Below are 23043 nucleotides of genomic sequence, written 5' to 3'. Positions count from 1 at the left end.
ATCAAGAAAGAAGACTTAGTTTACAGTGGGACTAAAGTGTTACATTTAAAAAAAATGTGAAAGCGTTAAATTGCAAATGTTTTGTGCACCCCGCACCAAACAAAATCCAATAATTTTCCCTTTGTGCGATGACGGTATGATTTCTGCCTCCTGTATATTACCTTCCTTGATGATGTCGATGACGTCGTCTGCATTGAAGCTGAGCTCATCTGTGTCCTGAGCATCATAGGCATAAAGGGCTTTGCACTGGGGCACCTGGGGCTTGGGTTTGGGGGCAGGTTTGGGTCGCCCCCCACCTGGGGGTGGTCTACTGACCGACTGTCTTTGGACACTGAGGAATAAAGATAAAGACAACACGAGCGAGCCTTAGTTATCAAAGAAAAGAAAGTCTCCTATCCTTCATTAGTGTGACACTATTCTACTGGCTGACTAGAACACTACAGTCAGTCATTAGGAAAGCTTCTGGTTATTGTGTGGCTTTAGCAAAGGATGTGAAGTTATCGATATTGGGATGAAAGAACATACCATGTGAGTTTGTGTGTTAGTTATTATTGGATTGGTATGTGCTTACTCCATTGTTTCTTTCAAAGACACATAACTAAATAGAAGTTGATATGCACAGCTCTACCACAAGATGGCGAGCCATCCCATAGATTTGTCTCAGTACCAACACTATTGGTGCCTTTCCAATTAGGATTTACCCCAGTGTTTTACCCAGAAGGCTCAGACTTTTTTGTTTCCATCTACGCGGGCTGGCACCCATGTCTCACTGGGCCATGGCTCCGGCGGACCTGCTCTGCATTGGAGCTAAGGCAAGGCCCTGGGTACTTTTCAGCTGGTACTTACAGTACATAACAATGGCTAACAGTGAACTTTAACACCTTCTCACAAAGCAATAGTTTTGAAAGATGCAGAGGTGGTTGATTATGCACACCACAAGTCTTTAGTGTCATACTAAAGACTAGTTATTGTGGAAACACAATAACAGAGCTCACATTAGCATAACACACTGGTAACTCCATGGTGTGGGGCTAAGTCTCATTGGAAATCACCACATGGTATTATGGGGTGTAAAATACTGGAAAGTAGTTTGTAAATACAGTGAATTCACTTGAGAAGGCTAGAGATGAAAAATACACACACACACAACCCCTTCACGAAGTCAACCAATAAGCAAACTATCACACCAAATTAATCACCAATAAAAAGTTATATCTTGCTTCCCCAAGATTTGTATCCAGGATATCTCAAAACCATTGAGACGTACCCAATAAAGGTTTTCCATGTTAGCTGACACCAGACCCAATTTTGGGAGAAAAAAGTAAGCCCAGTAATTTTCAAGCAGTGGGATCTAGCGATATTATATGAGAATAGATTCCATATCAGGAATCCATATCATGCCTTTGAAGGTATAATTCTGGAGCAAAATGACTCTTCAACAACAGAATGATTGATAGCATGTTACTGGGCTCAGACTTTTTTCTGTAGTTTCGTCCAATCAGATGATAGGTTTTGCCTTCTTCTGATTCAACATCAGCTGTTAGAGAGATGTCTACAAGCAAGAAGGAGAGCATCTAGCTACAGGAGAGCCAGGGAGAGATACACATCATGCCAGTGAGCTGCGCCTGGCTTGGCTAAGGCCTGAACCATCATCCAACACACCGCAAACACTCAGACTCACATTCCTCCATTCGAAGCTGTCCGGGCGCCTCCGTTACTATAAAGGAATACATCATCCAAGTTACAGCAGGACACTGTGTGTGTGTGTGTGTGCGTGTGCGCTCACACACTGAAACAGCACTGCACCATACTCATCCTCAGTATTTACATGTTTATGTAAGAGCAAACGTATCTGTATATTAAGTTATTATAGTTATCAGTTCTTAGGGCTCTGTATTGGGAGGTAATCAGGGCTATTGCTACCAGTACTCACCCTGCCGCCCCCTGGTCAGGGACCTTCAGACAGTCCAGGTTTGGCTGGTTGGGCTTAGGATGGCTGCTGCCTCTCTCCTTCAGAATGACGTTGTTGGATAGAAAGGGGCGGGACCCATTGCCTGTTGACGGAGGCCTCTGATTGGAATGCTGTGAGGTGTTCCTCTGATTGGCTATGTGGTTGGTGTTTTTCGGACCACCATTCTGATAGGCAACTGTGACAGAGGAAGATGGTTGTCATCAAGTGGAAACAGCTAACTGTTGCTAACTGCTTTATTATGTTCAGGGGTGAGGGCCTACATCAGCTAATGATTATTCTACCTGGAGGCCCAGGGGCAGCCCGTGTGGGAGTGTTCTGATGGGTTCTGGACACGTTGGAGCGACTCTGAGTGAAGCTTTTCTTGGTGGGACCTACAAAGGGGACTAAGTCAGTAAACAGCATGTTTCAGACAACACTAAGAAAACACCATGTCGATTGAATCCTGATGTGGAGGGATGGTACACCCTACTCCTGTAATACTCACGTGTGTTCTTGGGCAGCCCGGCTCCAATGCTGACCTGCAGCGTCTTACTGGAGGGCTTTGTGACAGCCACGTCCCCCTGGCCCTGGACAAACATCACCTGTCTGGAGCCGCCTCCACTCAGGAAACCCCAGTTCTCCTTCTTCAGCTTCAGCTCCAGTCTGAGAGACAGAGCAGAGAGATCTCCCTTACAACCACTGACTCAAACCATCCACTGGAAACTGCCAGAGAAATGTCATCCGTTATCTCAGTACCAAATCAAAAGCAGTATTTCCAGAACTACCCCAGAGTATTGTAAATAATGTTGACCAAAGCTTTGTCTACATCCGCTCCACCGATATATAACACTGTCTGTTTAAATGCATGTTTGTGTTTTCAGCACGTACGTGGTGCCAAACTTGAGCGGCAGCTTCCTCTGGGTCCTCTCCTCGAACCTGCGGGCCAGCAGGCTGATGAACTCGGTCTTAAAGGTGCACTCCAGCAGGCTGTCATACTCCTGCTCATGCAGGATCAGCAGGTCGTCCTGCATCGTGCTGAGGGACAGGGACAGACCAATCATTTGGGACTGGGGGAGCAACTTTGTGACATGCACTGTAATGTGACAGATATTAATAAAGTTTGATTTGAACTGATAGAGAGTGATTGTGAATTCGACATTCGATTCTATCGTCAGGTAAATATAGTACATTTGCATGTAAACGGCCCAGATGAATTATTTTATTTTACCAGGCAGGTCAATTAAGAACACATTTTTATTTAAAATGACGGCCATTTGTTTTGTTGAAGTCACCGGTAAAGACAAATAATACTGACAGCATCAGCCCAGAGGTCAGCATAGCTAAATTATTACGACCCACATTACGTCATGACCCACTAAGCTTGACATTTGCATATAACCAGCGAGAGACAAAGCAGCAGGTAACTAAGGAGAGAGGGAAACCTGTTCCTGCAACTCACACAGCGATGCACTGTTTCCCCCCAATGAACTAAAGTCTTCTCCAATGAGCTTTTTACAATGCCTGCTTTCCCTCCCAGCACCACCTGGTTCATATTACCCACAACCCCCCAATCACTCACACAGACTCAAAAGCCTCTACAAAGTCTTCTATAATGTCCCCACCAAAAACAAAGCCCCATGCAAATCATGTGCAACATTCAACAAGCTAAATGATCATACAAGTTCCAAAGTTACACTCATAATCTAGTTGAGTGTTAAACACGGCTTTGACCAGTCAAGTTTTTTTTCTTTCTTTTTTTCTCGCTGGTTATATGCAAATGTCAAGCTTAGTGGGTCACAGAGTAATGTGGGTCGTAATAATTGACCTGACCTCTGGGCTGATGCTGTCAGTATTATTTGTCTTTACTGGTGACTTCAACAAAACAAATGGCCGTCATTGTAAATAAGTTCTTAATTGACCTGCCTGGTAAAATAAAGGCAGAATAAAATAATTACTCTGAAGCGTACTTTGTAGTTGTGTTCATATTCATATAGCCTTTACACACCCACAAGAGCAGATATATAAAAGAAGAGGTTTGAATCTTTTCCATGTTTGTAATACCCCATGTGTGACATTTAAAGGAACATGAAGACTTGAGTGATCGTACATCCAGACTTTGTAGCTTCTGCAGATAGCTGTAGCTTAACATGGTGGGTTTCTGTGAGCTGACAGAACAATCTCATGTGTACTGGGGGGCTGATTCCTGAGCTGTTTATCAACTTCCCTATTGAGACCCAGTGAGTAGTATCTTTTGTACTTGAACATACCGAAACCCAGATACCATGAATGTACAACCGTTTGGATGACATCACTGACAAGACCAATAGTCTTTATGTACAGTACATTGTGCAACTATCTGTTTGTGACTGCTGGTGAAAAGCGTTACACTTTAACTAGCTGACTTTGCGAGGCCTTGAGTCTGCTGGTCCTGTGTGTTCTTACTGCCTAAGGGGAATAAACACTAAACAGTCAGTATGGGACTAGGCAGACTCTGCCAGCCTCTCCTGGCGCCTAGAACCTGGGTCATAATATCTGGGGCTTACCTGAGAGACACAGCCAGGATCTTCTCCACATCAATCCGCCTCTTCAGCACCTCGTTCACCTGACCTTTCTCAGGGCCCTGCTTCACCTTTTCTCTCCCAATCAGGTACATACACTTCGGGGTCAGGATCAAGTCTCTCTTAATGCCCTGGAAACACATATGGACAGAGAGGAGACAAATTGTCATTGGACTAACAATATCAGAAACAAACAAACAGAGAATTCTGCTGTTCAAGACACCTACTTTGAAGCGACGGTCGTATTTTGTGACTTTGTCAGCGAAGTCAATCTTTTCCCTCTTGGCCAGGAACTGTCGTAGCTCAGGCCTGTCGTCCATACCGAGGTAGTCCCCCACAAAGTTCCTATTGAGGCTGTGTCTCCTCCTCTCCTTCCTGTTCACCAGCAGGTCAGAGGCTGGGAATGGACACACAGGGACAGGCAGTCAGACAAGAATGCATACATACAGTCTCAATTCAGTTCATTTTTAGAAGCATTAGACCAGAACCTTGACACTGTTTGACATCTAAGTTTGAATATTAATCATGATGATTAGACTATTTCGTTTTTTTCAAAACATGATTGTCACTCACCTTCCTCCCTCATCTGAACGTATTTCTTGCGGGCCACATACTTGCGCCAGGCTTTCTGGATGGCCCTGGCGTGGCTGTCAAACTTACGTTCCCTCGTCTCCTCCAACAGGAAGAGCTGTAGAAAGAGGCACAGATATGAAAACATTTATACCTGAACAACCTGTAACAGCAAAACATACTGTGCATACCTCAGTGTACAGACCCACCCAAATACAATGACAGGGATGACTGAACAGACATACTGTTAATGCTTGTAGAAATCTGAATAGACAAACACAATTGCAAGTTGTCAGGTTTTTTCAAATTCCTATGAGTATATAATAGCATAACACTATAATGTTCTCTCCAAAGCAAAAAGTGAACTGTTTTGATAACACTTTGACTAAATGGGTTATGGATAGATAAGCCATCCAGTGAAAGGAGCCTTGCCTAATACACTATTTTCTCCAATGTCCAGACCCATATACAGTAGTAACAGTGCTATGGGTGGGTGTGCTATCAAGTCCTAAGCCCACCCTGGCTCTGCTCCCTCCCTCTCATTTCCTGATGGCTCCCCAGACACCCAGCATCAAATCTCCCCCTGCCCTGTCCCAGACTAAACATCATGCCCACTCACACATGCCCAATGCAGCCCTGGCACTGCCACACCCCTGGTACAGGTCACACAGGCTCAGTCTTGTCCTATCACTTTACATCAAATTACCCTTTAGTTACTAAACACATTCAAACTAGATCCGAATGTCAAATCAAATCAAAGTTTATTGGTCACATGCACACGGTACAGTGAAATGCCTGCTTGTTAACGCTCCTCAACAATGCAGTAAAATAACAATAACAATCACAAATTTAAAAATGGTATAAAAAAAAGAGTAATAAAAACAAGTATGAGTAGTATGTTCATAATAGAATATAAAGTATGATTGATTTATAAAAATGAAGACTGCTTTATACATGTTAAAATAAAATGGGAAAAAACAATAGTGAGGATAAAAATTACTATGAAAGGAAGGAGATGACTGTTAAAGAGACTGTGGAGCCAGTGTTTAACCTGGGCTGGGAGTGTACTTAAGCCATCCAGACCTTTAACTCTGAGCAGCACCTGACATTGTGAAACCTCTGACAGTGTCTCACAGGGTTATCCATTAGCACCTTATGAGACAGTCTACTCTGAAGAGAGAGTGATTCTACTCTTGGCCTGGACTCAAACTATGTCATCTAATTGTATGAAGAGAAAAAATAATTATTTAGCCATGAACTAATGACTTTGTGTCAGCGTCTTATCAGAGGGAGGTTTGTTTTGAGAAGCCTGGCAGCTGGGTAATCGCAGGGTCCGCCCCTGTGTGATATTTGTGTTTCATAAGCACACCTCAGTCACATCGGCTAAGGAGGGCAATGAGGGGGGAGGGGGGATAGGGAACTTGGCAGTCTGCTGCTGAAATCACACAAGGCCTGATTCAGGACTATGTAATGTATCTTCACGCATGTGTGTACAGATGTCAATAAGTGATCTCACGGGCTAGCCACAAGCACAGCTTTCATTGGAGCAGTGGGAAAAAGTGCAGTTACGGTGGAAAAAACACCCTCCAATGTCCCACCACCTCCTTGACCACAGACTCGCACTTGTGTAGGAGTTCCAGTGTAGTGTTGACTCAACAGCTCTGACGTGGGCACCAGAGCTGTGTCTAACCCCCTCCTTCCTGCTCCCCAATCACAGATATACTGACATGTTCCTGCATACTACTTTACTACCTTTTATGGTGTTCAATCTAAAAACTCTTGAGTTCTCTCCCTGACAACAGAATTATTGCATACCAACGCACATGCCAACAACACCATGGCAGCCTGCAGCCTATGAGAGGTCTAATTCTACGCCTGTTCTAACCTATTAGAAGAAAGTTAGGTAGGTGGTATTTTCATTGGACGAAGGCAGGTTGGTGGTACAGTTTCATGGAATGGGTTACTTGAATGGGTATACTTACTGGAAGAGGCCAGTTTACAGTACATATTCACTGTACATATTCCCTGTATGTTGGCAGGTCAGAGAGGAGTGGTTTAACTGTATGTAGGCAGGTCAGAGAGAGGAGTAGTCTAACTGTATATAGGCAGGTCAGAGAGGGGCGGTCTAACTATGTAGGCAGGTCAGAGAGGGGCGGTCTAACTGTATATAGGCAGGTCAGAGAGGGGCGGTCTAACTGTATATAGGCAGATCAGAGAGAGGAATGGTCTAACTATATGTAGGCAGGTCAGAGAGGCGCGGTCTAACTGTATGTAGGCAGGTCAGAGAGGGGAATGGTCTAACTATATGTAGGCAGGTCAGAGAGCAGCGGTCTAACTGTATATGTAGGCAGGTCAGAGAGAAGAATGGTCTAACTATATGTAGGCAGGTCAGAGAGGGGTGAGTCTTACCGACTCAGGTGCTTTGATGAAGACCTTTGTGCATCCAAGCTGGAACTGGTCCTGGTCCATGTTGACTGCACGTAGGAGATGAAGAACACCCTGCTTCTCATCTCCACGCCATGTAGGCCACGACTCCTTAGTCAGGATGGCATACCTGAGGAACATAATGAGGGAGAGAGAGATAATTAGATGAAGAGAAAAATTGAGAGAAAAATCCACAACTAAACACTCATTTTGAACATTTGGACATGTTGTTGCAGCATTTGCGAGAGATTAAGCATATACTATTGCTATCCTTGTCCTATATGATGCAAGGGAGAAGAAAGAGGCCTGGGGCGCATTAAGAAAATACATTCACCACACCACAAGTCTAACAATACAGTAACCAAACTCTAAACTCAGCAGTGATTTTTCACGATGACTCTTATACAGTATGTGTATAAATCCAACAACAGAAGCCCTGACTTCTCCCTGTGTTCTATAGCAGTGGTTCTCATCAGCAGGCTCAGCACACCCCACAGCCTGTTCCTTCGAGCCTGCCAACACTAACATTAGCAAAGTGAGCACTTCCCGACTGCCTGCAAATGCCGACCCTGTGTCCTTTTCCTGAGAGAGATGAGAGAGAGACCGCCCTACCCTATGCTGCTGACTGGGATAGGGGCATACAAAACCAACCGCTATTCTTATTCTGGGAGGGCAGGGCAGGGCAGGGCAGATAGTGTCACACGAAAGAGACTCATACAGTTGAAGTCAGAAGTTTACATACACCTTAGCCAAATACATTTAAACTCAGTTTTTCACACTCCCTGACATTTAATCCTAGTAAAAAGTCCCTGTCATAGGTCAGTTAGGATCACCACTTTATTTTAAGAATGTGAAATGTCAGAATAATAGTAGAGAGAATGATTTATTTCAGCTTTTATTTCTTTCATCACATTCCCAGTGGATCAGACGATTCCTCCTGACAGAGCTGGTGTAACTGAATCAGGTTTGTAGGCCTCCTTGCTCACACACGCTTTTTCAGTTCTGCCCACACATTTTCTATAGGTTTGAGGTCAAGGCTTTGTGATGGCCACTCCAATACCTTGACTTTGTTGTCCTTAAGCCATTTTGCCACAAAGTATGCTTGGGGTCATTGTCCATTTGGAAGACCCATTTGCGACCAAGCTTTAACTTCCTGACTGATGTCTTGAGATGTTGCTTCAATATATTCACATAATTTTCCTTCCTCATGAGGCCATCTATTTTGTGAAGTGCACCAGTCCCTCCTGCAGCAAAGCACCCCCACAACATGGTGCTGCCACCCCCGTGCTTCACGGTTGGGATGGTGTTCTTCGGCTTGCAAGCCTCTCCATTTTTCATCCAAACATAACGATGGTTATTATGGCCAAACAGTTCTATTTTTGTTTCATCAGACCAGAGGAGATTCTCCAAAAAGTACGATCTTTGTCCCCATGTGCAGTTGCAAACCGTAGTCTGGCTTTTTTATGGCGGGTTTGGAGCAGTGGTTTCTTCCTTGCCGAGCGGCCTTTCAGGTTATGTTGATATAGGAATCGTTTTACTGTGGATATAGATACTTTTGTACCTGTTTCCTCCAGCATCTTCACAAGGTCCTTTGCTGTTGTTCTGGGATTGATTTGCACTTTTCGCACCAAAGTACGTTCATCTCTAGGAGACAGAACGCGTCTTCTTCCTGAGCGGTATGACGGCTGCGTGGTCCCATGGTGTTTATATTTGCGTACTATTGTTTGTACAGATGAACGTGGTACCTTCAGGCGTTTGGAAATTTCTCCCAAGGATGAACCAGACTTGTGGAGGGCTCCAATTTTTTTTCTGAGGTTTTGGCTGATTTCTTTTGATTTTCCCATGATGTCAAGCAAAGAGGCACTGAGTTTGAAGGTAGGCCTTAAAATACATCCACAGGTACACCTCCAAATGACTCAAATGATGTCAATTAGCCTATCAGAAGCTTCGAAAGCCATGACATTTTCTGGAATTTTCCAAGCTGTTTAAAGGCACAGTCAACTTAGTGTATGTAAACTTCTAATCCACTGGAATTGTGATACAGTGAATTATAAGTGAAATAATCTGTCTGTAAACAATTGTTGGGAAAATGACCTGTGTCATGCACAAAGTAGATGTCCTAACCGACTTGCCAAAACTATAGTTTGTTAACAAGAAATTTGTGGAGTGGTTGAAAAACGAGTTTTAAATGACTCCAACCTAAGTGTATGTAAACCTCCGACTTCAACTGTACATATAAACTCAGCAGAAAAAGAAACGTCCTCTCACTGTCAACTGCGTTTATTTGTATTTGTATAATATTTGTATGAACATAAGATTCAACAACTGAGACATAAACTGAACAAGTTCCACAGACATGTGACTAACAGAAATGGAATAATGTGTCCCTGAACAAAGGAGGGGTCAAAAATCAAAAGTTTCAGTCAGTATCTGGTGTTGCCACCAGCTGCATTAAGTATTGCAGTGCATCTCCTCCTCATGGACTGCACCAGATTTGCCAATTCTTGCTGTGAGATGTTACCCCACTCTTCCACCAAGGCACCTGCAAGTTCCCGAACATTTCTGTGGGGGGGGGGGGGGGGGGGATTGAGATCCGGGCTCTTCGCTGGCCATGGCAGGACACTGACATTCTTGTCTTGCAGAAAATCACGCACAGAACGAGCAGTGGCATTGTCAAGCTGGAGGGTCATGTCAGGATGAGTCTGCAGGAAGGGCACCACATGAGGGAGGAGGATGTCTTCCCTGTAACGCACAGCGTTGAGATTGCCTGCAATGACAACAAGCTCAGTCCGATGATGCTGTGACACACCGCCCCAGACCATGACGGACCCTCCACCTCCAAATCGATCCCGCTCCAGAGTATAGGCCTCGGTATAACGCTCATTCCTTCGACGATAAACGTGAATCCGACCATCACCCCTGGTGAGACAAAACTGCAACTCGTCAGTGAAGAGCACTTTTTGCCAGTCCTGTCTGGTCCAGCGACGGTGGGTTTGTGCCCATAGGCGACGTTGTTGCCAATGATTTCTGGTGAGGACCTGCCTTACAACAGGTCTACAAGCCCTCAGTCCAGCCTCTTTCAGCCTATTGCGGACAGCCTGAGCACTGATGGAGGGATTGTGCGTTCCTGGTGTAACTCGGGCAGTTGTTGTTGCCATCCTGTACCTGTCCCGCAGGTGTGATGTTCAGATGTACCGATCCTGTGCAGGTGTTGTTACATGTGGTCTGCCACTGCGAGAACAATCAGCTGTCCATCCTGTCTCCCTGTAGCGCTGTCTTAGGCGTCTCACAGTACATCTGCAGTCCTCATGCCTCCTTGCAGCATGCCTAAGGCACGTTCAAGCAGATGAGCAGGGACCCTGGGCATCTTTCTTTTGGTGTTTTTCAGAGTCAGTAGAAAGGCCTCTTTAGTGTCCTAAGTTTTCATTACTGTGACCTTAATTGCCTACCATCTGTAAGCTGTTAGTGTCTTAGCGACCGTTCCACAGGTGCATGTTCATTAATTGTTTATGGTTCATTGTACAAGCATGGGAAACAGTGTTTAAACCCTTTACAATGAAGATCTGTGAAGTTATTTGGATTTTTACAAATAATCTTTGAAAGACAGGGTCCTGAAAAATGGACGTTTCTTTTTTTGTTGAGTTTATATATTCTTAGTTCCATTCCTTTTCTTAGATTTGTGTGTATATGTTATGAAATTGTTAGATATTACTTGTCGAAACTAGAAGCACAAGCATTTCGCTACACCCGCAATAACATCTGCTAAACACGTGTATGTGACCAATAAAATTTGATTTACACTGAAAGTGTAGAATTCATTCATTCCTTTATGCCACTCTCCCCCAGAAGGAAGGGCCTTACCTGTTGAGGAACTTCCTGAAGACTCTGCGGTAGGCATAGCCAGCGCGCCTCACCCTGATGTTCTCCTTCAGGCCCAGGTACTCCACTTGGTGCTTTACCCTGAAGAAAGAAGAGAGAAAGGGGAATACAGGGTCAGTCTGGCTGGGATGTATGAAGAAGGTTGGTCAGATGCCTCAACCAACCCTTCACCACAAAGATATAGCAGTGAAGACGGTCATCTGTCAGCATCTACCTACCTCCATTTCTAAGATAAATCTAAATAAATCAATTATATTTTATAATGAACCTCATGGTGAGGCTATAACATAATTGATATGTTCCAACACTAAGGATACTGTAAGGAATTAAAGAATGCACCCAGGCTTCCTGTGAAAACAGCAGTCCTGGTGCTAATTAGGCAGCCGACCTGAGCCCAGCTCACAACAGGAAGACCATTAGGCCCCAACAACACAGCACCCTGCATCAGTACATCTCGTACCCAGCCAGGGAAGAAAGAGCGAGAAGGAAAAACAGAGGGAGTTAGAGTAAGAGTGTCTCAGAGACTTCCTCCATCACGCAGTCTTAAAGAGGCCAGAACAGGGAAATACAATACCAGTGAGTGATTCAACAAGCAGACCTAACAACATTGAGTTATGTGATATCCTGCTCAATATCAATTGACAATCTCTAGAACGGACTGTAAATTATGTAATAAAAACCGGTTTTGTTTGACACTTTCACACACATCTCAAAGACTATGTGTTTTGCAGTTCCCTGACATTTCAGTGTTCAGACACTCACCGGCTCTCCTCCCAGTCCTTAGGCTTCTTGGTCTCATTGGGTTTGATGCAGCGGATGTAGTGAGGGGTGCACTTCATCAGCGTCTGGACCAGGTCATTCGCTTGTTTCTGAACGGAGAAGTAGGAGGAAGAAGAGGAGGAGGGAGAGGATGAAGAATAGTTTGTGTTTAAAACATATAAACTGTATCTACATGTTGTTGCTGAATCACTGTTTGTACTCAAAGCTGTAGTGTTCAGGGACACAGCACCGATGCGACTGATTACAAGGCGGTATCTTTGTGCTTGAGAGATACTGATGGGTGTTAGAGAGAGAACATGGCACCACGTCCCTGATTAAAACTGTCATCACTGGAACACAGAGATGACACTAAAACAACACTGGAGTGAATTAGCTTTTCATCTGCAGGCTCTGGATTTGCACCTGACAGAGTGATAAGGTCAGGTAGGCGCGTGGCCCATAGATACACCCATGTCACTGATGTACGGCGTACAAGCACACGTCTCACAGCAGCTCAACACACCTTGATTTTACTTCCCGCTGTCGTTGGCCTGCCTTTCTTTTCGGCGTTGAGGTTATCTGGAAACAGGGCCCTGATGAAAGCTCTGTAGAGGAGAACCAGGGTGTAATAAGGACTGATAGACAGCATTGGCAATGTATATAGAAGACCAGGCTAAGACTGTTTTCCACTTGAGTTTTCTTAGAAGCAGCAAACTCAGGTCTGTGGAATCTCTGAGCTGGCTGCCAGTGGCTCAGCTCACATTGTTGTTTAGCTTCAGGGAACTGAGCTGAAGTTTGTATAACTGTGGTTTTTAGCTGCTCTCCTGCCAAACTGTGACTTTCACTTCCTCGAAATGTGCATTTTTATTGCACTGTGACTGGAAAGTTATACCAGCAAATATGGTATTTTCTTTATACTCTTTCCTTTTAATCATGCTACAATCAGAATGTCCTCACTCACAACATGGTCTCTTAACCCATGATGGATGTGTGCTGGTCAGAATGTAGCACATAGTTGCCGGGATTCCAGAACCTCTCAATAGTTCTGATCGTAACCTTTCTGTTTATCACTTGAAGTGCTCAAAGTGCTCATTTTGCAGTCCTCAAATAAACCTGCTGTAAATAACAACTAACAAGGTTCAAGTTCAAGAAATCTACTGCTTAAGGAATTATTTATTTGTTGTTGACAAACATATTAGTCAAGTAAAACAAATACAGGGACTGTCAGGACACAAAATGTGCAAACGTTTACACATGAGGGCTACCATCTTTCCCTGCATGAGTATTTGTCTGGTCTTAAACTTTTTAATCAAGGCCATGTGGACATAAGGGAGGATCAGTGGGGTTTGTGTGTGCAGATGGACCAGCAGCACGCTAACAATGTCCAGCTGACTATAATGATATTTTCTTTCTTCTCTGAGCAGACCTGCTGTGCTAAGGAATGAGGCTCCTTTCCCTCCACACATTTGTGTCTGTGTGTCTATAAGTGTGTGTGTGTGTGTGTGGGGAGTGGGGGGGGGGGGGGGGGTCTTGGCATGGCCCACCCTGCAGGCCCCCCTGCAGGCTACACACAAAAGGGCTTTAGAGGCTGTGGGGGCTGTTTGCACAGATGGCCACTGGCGGCTGAATGGAGGCCTAGGAACGCACAAGACGGTCAGGGGAGTCTACTCCTCAATGTAGCTCCCTAGGGAGACAGTAAGACACTCGCCAGACCTTAGAAGTCCTGAGCAAACCCCCAAGAGAGGGGAGAGCACCTCCAGCCCTGCACACTCCTATTGAACTGCCTTTCCAGCTGCACTAGTAATCTGCAAGTCTCCTTCAGATGCATCCATTCATATACATCATAATAGATGATCTCTCTTTGTGGACTTCTAAACAAAATGCTCACCCCGGTCTCAGAAAGAACAGTTAGCTGCATATGCTCTCTAATACTTGCATAAGTGACTTACATTTCGCTGCTTTGCATCAACTCGATGAGGTCACTGAAGAGGACGTCACGGTTCCTTTCACAGAAGCCCTCTGCGTCGTAGGACACCTGGAGGAGAGATGTTAGAGGGTTAGTGACGATCACAGCACACAGTTAACCCATTCAGATAGCAGTTAGTACCGTCAGCTCAGTCCAGGTGCCCTATCAAAATTAACAGAGAATGTTAAGAGCAGCAACAAAGAATTAATTGACAAAAGAGAATCGATTGATGACAGGTTCTCTGCAAGACCACCAATGTTACATTTTTAAGCTTGCTTCCCAACTACAGCTTCATATACAGAGTGTGTATAGATCATTGGTATAGCCACTATAGTCTGGGGTGGTACTGTAGGAATGTTCTAAGCCATGATGACTTAGGACCCCTCCAAGCCATTATGACATAGTTCATTAGGACTTGTGGCATGTGTACCAGACTGAGACCCAAACGCATCTGAAGCACACAGCACAGACCATGAGAATGAAAGTGAGAGAGAAATGGAGAAAGAGTGAGAAAAGGACTGGAAGAAGAGAGACGACATGAGAAGAAAGAGCACAACAGTATGAAAGACAGAATGAGAGAAAGATAGGGGGAGAGACGAGAGATGAGGAGAGCGGGATAAGGAGAGGAGAGGAGAAGAGGTATACTGTAGTGTTGCAGACCTTGCCAGCGTAGTGGTGGATGATGAAGCCTTGGTTCCAGCTGTTGAAGTGTTCATGGGAGTTGATGGCCACCCTCAGCTTCTGCAGCATGGTCTGGTCCGCCCCCTCGCCCACCGCGTGCATGGTGGCACACACGTCATCCAGGATACTCATGATGCCAGGGGGGTTCTGGAAGGAGAACCAAAGAGATGAGCACAGAGAATAACCTCAGCCATGACATCAGATCTAAAACATTAACATATCCCCCATGACCATCTTGATTATAACTGACAATGCCAACTTTCTCCACACACTAGTACACTCTTTCTGAATTCCACATAAATACATCAATGTCAGCGATAGACTAAAGTGATAAACATGGGTTACAGTATTCGTTGTGTACTCCACCAGCTCAAAGCATAACAGCAGAGCCAATTCACAATTAGCGACCGCATTGCATCTCAGAACATCACACACCCACACTGAATGATGTCATCACAACACACACAGCTGCTGCCCTATCTGGCTCCACACAGTGTCCATGGACACGGCAGCCAGTGGCCTTCACTGGTGACAGTCGTTGCAGTGTCTCTGGCTCTTTAGTTGTGGCAAAGTCACAAACAGAGAACACAGGTTTTTGTCACTAGTGGAAATGCAGCTCTGGTAAAGTTACCACAGTCACAGATTTAGCCAACTGGGCTTGGTCTAAAACAGAGGAGTCAGAGACTGGACACAGACTCCCTGCTTGGCTGCCTCAGATTTCAGCTTGTTTAAGGGTCGCCCTTGTTGTGGATTTCATGGATTAAGCCTCTCAGCGGGACGGATAAATCAAATTAAGAGGCAAGTCGGCACGTTTGAGGATGTTAAGACTGCCGGTCATGGGAAGAGTGGGGAGGCTTCAGTGGCCCTACTGTAACTCAATTGGCAGAGTGTTTGCTCTTATTTGGAGCATTTAGACGGCAGGCATAACAAACTACAGATCTATCTAAAGTAGTTTCACAACTGTTTCCTGTTATCCCATTTATATATGTGACTTCACGGTATGCATTCAATTAATAGTGGGCACTGGGGACTCTGCTTACCAGTTTGCTCTCAATGAGATCGCAGACAATCTTGTTGTTAAAGTATTCAATAGGAGTCCACCGGATGCCTTCTTGTACATACTCCTCCTAGAGAGAGAGGGGGGAGGAGAGTGATTGGTCTGACGATGATTCTCTACTTAAACATGAGACAACTAACTTCTGCTGGTGAAAAGGTGTGAGAACAATGAGTGAAATGCCCAAAACATTACCTGCTCAGCTTTAAGCGTGAGCTCAATGAAGATCTGTTGCAGTTTCTCATTCACAAAGTTGATGCAGAACTGCTCAAAGCCATTTTTCTACACAGAAAGAGATGATGCATTAGTGATAAACCAGAGAGTCTGTGAGAGTGAAGTCATCCGTACGGACACAGAGAGCTGGGGAACTCCTCTGGGCTTCCTGAATGGGCCCTGTTTATGAGGTGAGGATATCTACCAGTCAGCCTGGCGTGGCTGGAGGAAAACATCTCCACAATACTTTACACCACAATAGACCTGGGACCTGAGACTAATGTTTTATCTAAAGAAACCCAATATTTCCCTTCTCAGGCCCTCTGAGCACTGAGGTTTATTTTCTCTGTGCTTTGTTCGTAATAGGCTTGTGTATTAACATAAGGACTGTGGACGGACCCAACCACTGTTTAGATAACAGTTGTATGCTATCTAAACATACAGCTTAACATTAGCTCATGTTAGGTATCAGAGGACAGGTACATCATGGTTTGAGACTGTAGCCACGCTACGTTTCATTATTTAATCAAGGCCAGTCCTTTTCAGGGGGCATCAGTGAGACCCCCAATAATGCAACCTAAACAAACAGCTAATCAGATTAGAAAAGTCCATTAAAGAATGCTGTCCCAATCAAGAGATGGGACATAATCCGGACACTTTACAAAATCGGTCTGATCCGGTGTCTTTAAGCTGTTTAACTACCCAAACTTTACTATGATTACTGAGATGTAGTGACCATGTATCCCCTTATGCTATGATTTCCATATGTAAATCATAAAACATAAAAGGGAAAATCTACAGAAAACTTACTTGGAATATTTCAAATCCATAGATATCCAGCACGCCAATATTAAACTCTTGATGAACCTTCACGATGGCTTTGTTGATGGACTGAAACAGAAAACAAATGCTTTGTTACATTTGCCCATTTAAGAGGGGAGAGGACCGGGTATTATTCTAAAGGTCAACAGGTCATGGAGAAGGAGTGTCCATTCATACCTCTACTAGGAAGTCAAAAACACGTGAGTGCAGGGCCTTGGACAGGGCGTCCCGTGTGTAACACGCCTGCTCCACATTCAGTGTCACGTCGATGGACTCCATGGAACTGCCCCACTTGCTGTCCATCTTCCTGCTGGTCAACTTCTCCTTCAGCCGCTTCTGGTCAATCCCCAGCAAAAACGCAGGGAAGGCCAGGACTGCAGAGAGAGAGAGAGACAAGAGAGAATGAAGAAAGAAACATTCTACAGATGTGTGGCACACACCCTCCTCATGAAACAAAACACCAGTACATTCTGAATACGTTGGATACAATAAAACAAAGGGTTCAACAACAAAACGGAAAGCAATCACGTCTGGTGATGACTCATTGCTCCCTCCTCCCTGCCATAGCCACAACAACTGGGTTCTCCTAGCAGAGGCCTGAGCATGCGGAGGGCCATTAGGACTCTCCTGAGAGCCCCTCCCTGCCTCATTACACTGAGTCACTTCCCCCAGAAGGAAACTGCTCTCAGTCTCTGGGTCTGACAGTGTCTGAGAATGCATCAGACAGATCAAATAGCCACCGTTTGGGAAATGAGGGTGTGACCGACTGTACTCCATACCACAGCACAGGCCAAGTCTATCCTCAGGACCATGCTGCATCTCCTACTGTAGCCCTCTCCCTCAAAGAGGATATAGATAGTATCAATGACGAGCAGCCAGTTCATCTATACCCAAAATAATGATCCATACAAGTCAGATGGATGGTTAGAGGTTTATATGTACAGTACAAGGGAGTGTTTTTTCTAGTGGATCTGAGGCAGGGATTTGTTTGGCTGAGCGTGAGCAGATGTTTATGTCGACTTATGTTGGTGTGGTTTTATATGGGGAACCAGGGGTCTTGATATGTGAAACACATTGTAGTCAGACAGGAAGTGAGATAGGGGGGAGAGGAAACGCAGAGACTCTACACAACGCCGCTTTGTACCTGGCTAACCAGAGGTGCTACATTGCATAATTCAGCCTGGATGGGTGGCTGTGAGGTGGGCAAGGAAGTAGAGAAGAAGGGAGGGAGGGAGGAAGGGGAAGAGAGGGGCGGGGCGGGGGGAGAGTAGGAGTGGGGCAGGAAGAGGCTGCATTTCTCTGAGTAATTTTAGTCTGTGATGTAATGTGCTCAGACATTGAAAATGTTTTTTTATTTTCTCTGGTAATTCAGCGTGGCCTGGAGCTTGGCTGCAGCCCTGCATTAACACAATGAAGCTTTGGGGAGTGAAAACAGTCAGCACAGCGTCCTGAGGAATGTGCTTCCTAACCTAACCTGTCCCACAAAGAGCAGCCCAGGACACTGGAGAGGAACGCTAGGGGGACATGCCAGTCTGCAGGTTGGAGACACAGAGAGACAGTCTGACCCCTTTCTCCCTTCCCACACCCTGTTGACTCCCCTCAGATGTGAAAAGGACTGGATTGGTGCAAGCAACAAGCTCTACCTAGCCCTCTACATAAACAAAGTTACAAGGGTTGGTACGTACACTCCTCGCTCTCAACAGCGGCGTAGTTCCCTGCTTCCCTGAAGTTGATGTTCCCAAGGTGCAGGACTCCGGCTACGATCTGCAGCACCAGGCCACGGTCCTCCCCTGAGATGCCAATCACCTCCATGGCATGCTGGTAGAGGACAGGAGACAGAACAGGAGACATGAACCCAGGGTTGAAACGCAGGTTTACAGTGGCTTGCAAAAGTATTCACCCCCCTTGGCATTTCTCCTATTTTGTTACCTTACAACCTGGAATTAAAATAGATTTTTTTGAGGGGGGGGTTTGTATCATTTGATTTACACAACATGCCTACCACTTTGAAGATGCATAACTATTCACCCCCCCAAAGTCAATACTTTGTACTTCCACCTTTTGCAGCAATTACAGCTGCAAGTCTCTTGGGGTATGTCTCTATAAGCTTGGCACATCTAGCCACTGGGATTTTTGCCCATTCTTCAAGGCAAAACTGCTCCAGCTCCTTCAAGTTGGATGGGTTCCGCTGGTATACAGCAATCTTTAAGTCATACCACAGATTCTCAATTGGATTGAGGTCTGGGCTTTGACTAGGCCATTCTAAGACATTTAAATGTTTCCCCTTAAACCACTCGAGTGTTGCTTTAGCAGTTGCTGGAAGGTGAACCTCTGTCCCAGTCTCAAATCTCTGGAAGACTGAAACAGGTTTCCCTCAAGAATTTCCCTGTATTTAGCACCATCCATCATTCCTTCAATTCTGACCAGTTTCCAAGTCAGCTGCCGATGAAAAACATCGGCATGATGCTGCCACCACCATGCTTCACGGGGATGGTATTCTCTTGGTGATGAGAGGTGTTGGGTTTGCACCTGACATAGTGGTTTCCAATGATTGCCAAAAAGCTACATTTTAGTCTCATCTGACCAGAGTACCTTCTTCCATATGTTTGGGGAGTCTCCCACGTGCTTTTTAGCGAAAACGAAAGATGTTTGCTTATTCTTTTCTTTAAGCAATGGCTTTTTTCTTGCCACTCTTCCGTAAAGCCCAGCTCTGTGGAGTGTACGGCTTAAAGTGGTCCAATGGACAGATACTCCAATCTCCACTGTGGAGCTTTGCAGCTCCTTCAGGGTTATCTTTGTTGCCTCTCTGATTAATGCCCTCCTTGCCTGGTCCGTGAGTTTTGGTGGGCGGACCTCTCTTGGCAGGTTTGTTGTGGTTCCATATTCTTTCAATTTTTTAATAATGGATTTAAAATGGTGCTCTGTGGGATATTCAAAGTTTTGAATATTTTTTATAACCCAACCTTGATATGTACTTCTCCACAACTTTGTCCCTGACCTGTTTGGAGAGCTCCTTGGTCTTCATAGTGCCGCTTGCTTAGTGGTGCCCCTTGCTTAGTGGTGTTGCAGACTCTGGGGCCTTTCAGAACAGGTGTAAATATACTGAGATCACGTGACAGATCATGTGACACTTAAATAAAGTCAACCTGTGTGCAATCTAACTAATTATGTGACTTCTGAAGGTAATTTGTTGCACCAGATCATATTTAGGGGCTTCATAGCAAAGGGGGTGAATACATATGCACGCACAACTTTTCAGTTTTTTTTATTTAGAAACAAGTAATTTTTTTCATTTCACTTCACTAATTTGGACTATTTTGTGTATGTCCATTACATGAAATCCAAATAAAAATCTATTTAAATTACATGTTGTAATGCAACAGAATAGGAAAAAACGCCAAGGGGGTGAATACTTTTGCAAGACACTGTACTTACTGCTGTGGTACCTAAACTATGTCCTCTAATTACTCCTGTTGTGGTTTCACTGGTAAAACAAAAACAGGTGCAGTACAGGGTGGAGAATGGAAGAGAGGCCGAGAAGAAGAGAAAGAAAGGCAGAGAGAGAGAGAGAGAACAATAACAATGGAAATATACCAAGTAAATGTACCATAGTTTCCTGAAAATCACTTTTGTCGTTGATGTCATCCACTTTGTAGGATCCAGACTGATTGAGGTAATTGTAATAATCTAGGCTTGTGATTCCGAGGCTGCTCTTCTGTTCTCCAGTGGCTCCCTCTATCAACTGCACAAACAGAAGACAGTGTTAGATGATTACACTTCTGTCAAGTAAGAACCTGTATACAGTAATTCTAGACTCAAAGGTCTACAGGAGCTTTCAACCTGTGAACTCACATTGTCTTTCCTCACATTTCTACATGTCAGACGTCTTTTAGACAGGCAGCACCATATACACATGCTCATTAAGTGATCAGCACCACACGTTTTACACCCAATTTAGAGTTGAATGCTTTATTCTCCTTTCACGTGTCAAGAAAGTTGCATTATGGAAGTTTGACCGCGACCTCTCTTCCAGAGACCTCAAGTGGTACACAGTGAGAATAACTCGACCAGCTTTCAGGAACCAAATAGCACATCAAATCAAAGTTTATTTGTCACGTCCGCTGAATATAACAGGTGTAGAACTTAGTGAAATGCTTACTTACAGGCTCTAACCAATAATGCAAAAAAGGTATTAGGTGAACAATAGGTAGGTAAAGAAATAAAACAACAGTAAAAAGACAGGCTGTATACAGTAGCGAGGCTACATACAGACACCGGTTAGTCAGGCTGATTGAGGTAGTATGTACATGTAGATATGGTTAAAGTGACTATGCATATATGATGAACAGAGAGTAGCAGTAGCGTAAAAGAGGGATTTGCAGGTGGTGGGTGGGACACAATGCAGATAGCCCGGTTAGCCAATGTGCGGGAGCACTGGTTGGTCAGTCCAATTGAGGTAGTATGTACATGAATGTATAGTTAAAGTAACTATGCATATATGATAAACAGAGAGTAGCAGCAGCGTAAAAAGGGGGGGGGGGGGGGGGGGGGGGGGGGGGGGGCACACAATGCAAATAGTCCGGGTAGCCATTTGATTACCTGTTCAGGAGTCTTATGGCTTGGGGGTAAAAACTGTTGAGAAGCCTTTTTGTCCTAGACTTGGCACTCCGGTACCGCTTGCCATGCGGTAGTAGAGAGAACAGTCTATGACTGAGGTGGCTGGGGTCTTTGACAATTTTTAGGGCCTTCCTCTGACACCGTCTGGTGTAGAGGTCCTGGATGGCAGGCAGCTTAGCCCCAGTGATGTACTGGGCCGTACGCACTACCCTCTGTAGTGCCTTGCGGTCAGAGGCTGAGCAATTGCCGTACCAGGCAGTGATGCAACCAGTCAGGATGCTCTCGAGGTTGCAGCTGTAGAACCTTTTGAGGATCTCAGGACCCATGCCAAATCTTTTTAGTTTTCTGAGGTGGAATAGGCTTTGTCGTGCCCTCTTCACGACTGTCTTGGTGTGTTTGGACCATTCTAGTTTGTTGTTGATGTGGACACCAAGGAACTTGAAGCTCTCAACCTGCTCCACTGCAGCCCCGTCGATGAGAATGGGGGCGTGCTCGGTCCTCCTTTTCCTGTAGTCCACAATCATCTCCTTAGTCTTGGTCACGTTGAGGGATAGGTTGTTATTCTAGCACCACCCGGCCAGGTCTCTGACTTCCTCCCAATAGGCTGTGTCGTTGTTGTCGGTGATCAGGCTTACCACTGTTGTGTCGTCTGCAAACTTAATGATGGTGTTGGAGTCATGCCTGGCCATGCAGTCGTGGGTGAACAGGGAGTACAGGAGGGGACTGAGCACACACCCCTGGGGAGCTCCAGTGTTGAGGATCAGCGTGGCACATGTGTTGCTACCTACCCTCACCACCTGGGGGCGGCCCGTCAGGAAGTCGAGGATCCAGATGCAGAGGGAGTTGTTTATTCCCAGGATCCTTAGCTTAGTGATGAGCTTTGAGGGTACTATGGTGTTGAACGCTGAGCTGTAGTCAATGAATAGCATTCTCACATAAGTGTTCCTTTTGTCCAGGTGGGAAAAGGCAGTGTGGAGTGCAATAGAGATTGCATCATCTGTGGATCTATTTGGGCGGTATGCAAATTGGAGTGGGTCTAGGGTTTCTGGGATAATGGTGTTGATGTGAGCCATTACCAACCTTTCAATGCACTTCATGGCTATGGACGTGAGTGCTACAGGTCTGTAGTCATTTAGGCAGCAGGTTGCCTTTGTGTTCTTGGGCACAGGGACTATGGTGGTCTGCTTGAAACATGTTGGGATTACATACTCAATCAGGAACATGTTGAAAATGTCAGTGAAGACACCTGCCAGTTGGTCAGCACATGCCTGGAGCACACATCCTGGTAATCCGTCTGGCCCCGCAGCCTTGTGTATGTTGACCTGGTTAAAGGTCTTACTCACGTCGGCTATGGAGAGCGTGATCACACAGTCGTCCAGAACAGCTGATGCTCTCATGCATGCCTCAGTGTTGCTTGCTTCGAAGCCAACATAGAAGTGATTTAGCTCATCTGGTAGGCTCGTGTCACTGGGCAGCTCGCGGCTGTGCTTCCCTTTGTAGTCTGTAATAGTTTGCAAGCCCTGCCACATAAGACGAGCGTCGGAGCCAG

At 45.2% G+C, this 23043-nt stretch overlaps 1 protein-coding gene across 3 annotated transcripts in view; it reads right to left on the bottom strand.

Annotated features, from left to right (window-relative positions):
• Nucleotides 1-23043, bottom strand: part of LOC120025015 (unconventional myosin-Ie-like) — a 56801-nt gene that overhangs the window by 1751 nt on the left and 32007 nt on the right. Inside the window, exons 8-28 of one of the 3 annotated variants that reach the window (XM_038969443.1) lie at nt 20485-20619; nt 18563-18695; nt 17055-17251; nt 16866-16946; nt 16038-16124; nt 15829-15915; nt 14768-14935; nt 14091-14176; nt 12665-12746; nt 12145-12251; nt 11365-11463; nt 7489-7633; nt 5083-5197; nt 4737-4906; nt 4495-4640; nt 2840-2986; nt 2457-2614; nt 2254-2355; nt 1934-2147; nt 1682-1717; nt 162-331 (exon numbers count right to left, since the gene is read on the bottom strand). In XM_038969443.1, coding sequence (XP_038825371.1) covers nt 162-331; nt 1682-1717; nt 1934-2147; nt 2254-2355; nt 2457-2614; nt 2840-2986; nt 4495-4640; nt 4737-4906; nt 5083-5197; nt 7489-7633; nt 11365-11463; nt 12145-12251; nt 12665-12746; nt 14091-14176; nt 14768-14935; nt 15829-15915; nt 16038-16124; nt 16866-16946; nt 17055-17251; nt 18563-18695; nt 20485-20619 — 2665 coding nt within the window. The remainder of the gene's footprint in view (nt 1-161; nt 332-1681; nt 1718-1933; nt 2148-2253; nt 2356-2456; nt 2615-2839; nt 2987-4494; nt 4641-4736; nt 4907-5082; nt 5198-7488; nt 7634-11364; nt 11464-12144; nt 12252-12664; nt 12747-14090; nt 14177-14767; nt 14936-15828; nt 15916-16037; nt 16125-16865; nt 16947-17054; nt 17252-18562; nt 18696-20484; nt 20620-23043) is intronic. The other 2 variants (XM_038969444.1, XM_038969445.1) reach the window with 2 other exon arrangements.

Source organism: Salvelinus namaycush, chromosome 30 (genome assembly GCF_016432855.1).
Source record: "Salvelinus namaycush isolate Seneca chromosome 30, SaNama_1.0, whole genome shotgun sequence".
NCBI lineage: Eukaryota > Metazoa > Chordata > Actinopteri > Salmoniformes > Salmonidae > Salvelinus > Salvelinus namaycush.
Note: the sequence above shows the minus strand (reverse complement) of the source record. Positions and strands in the feature narration are given on the sequence as shown.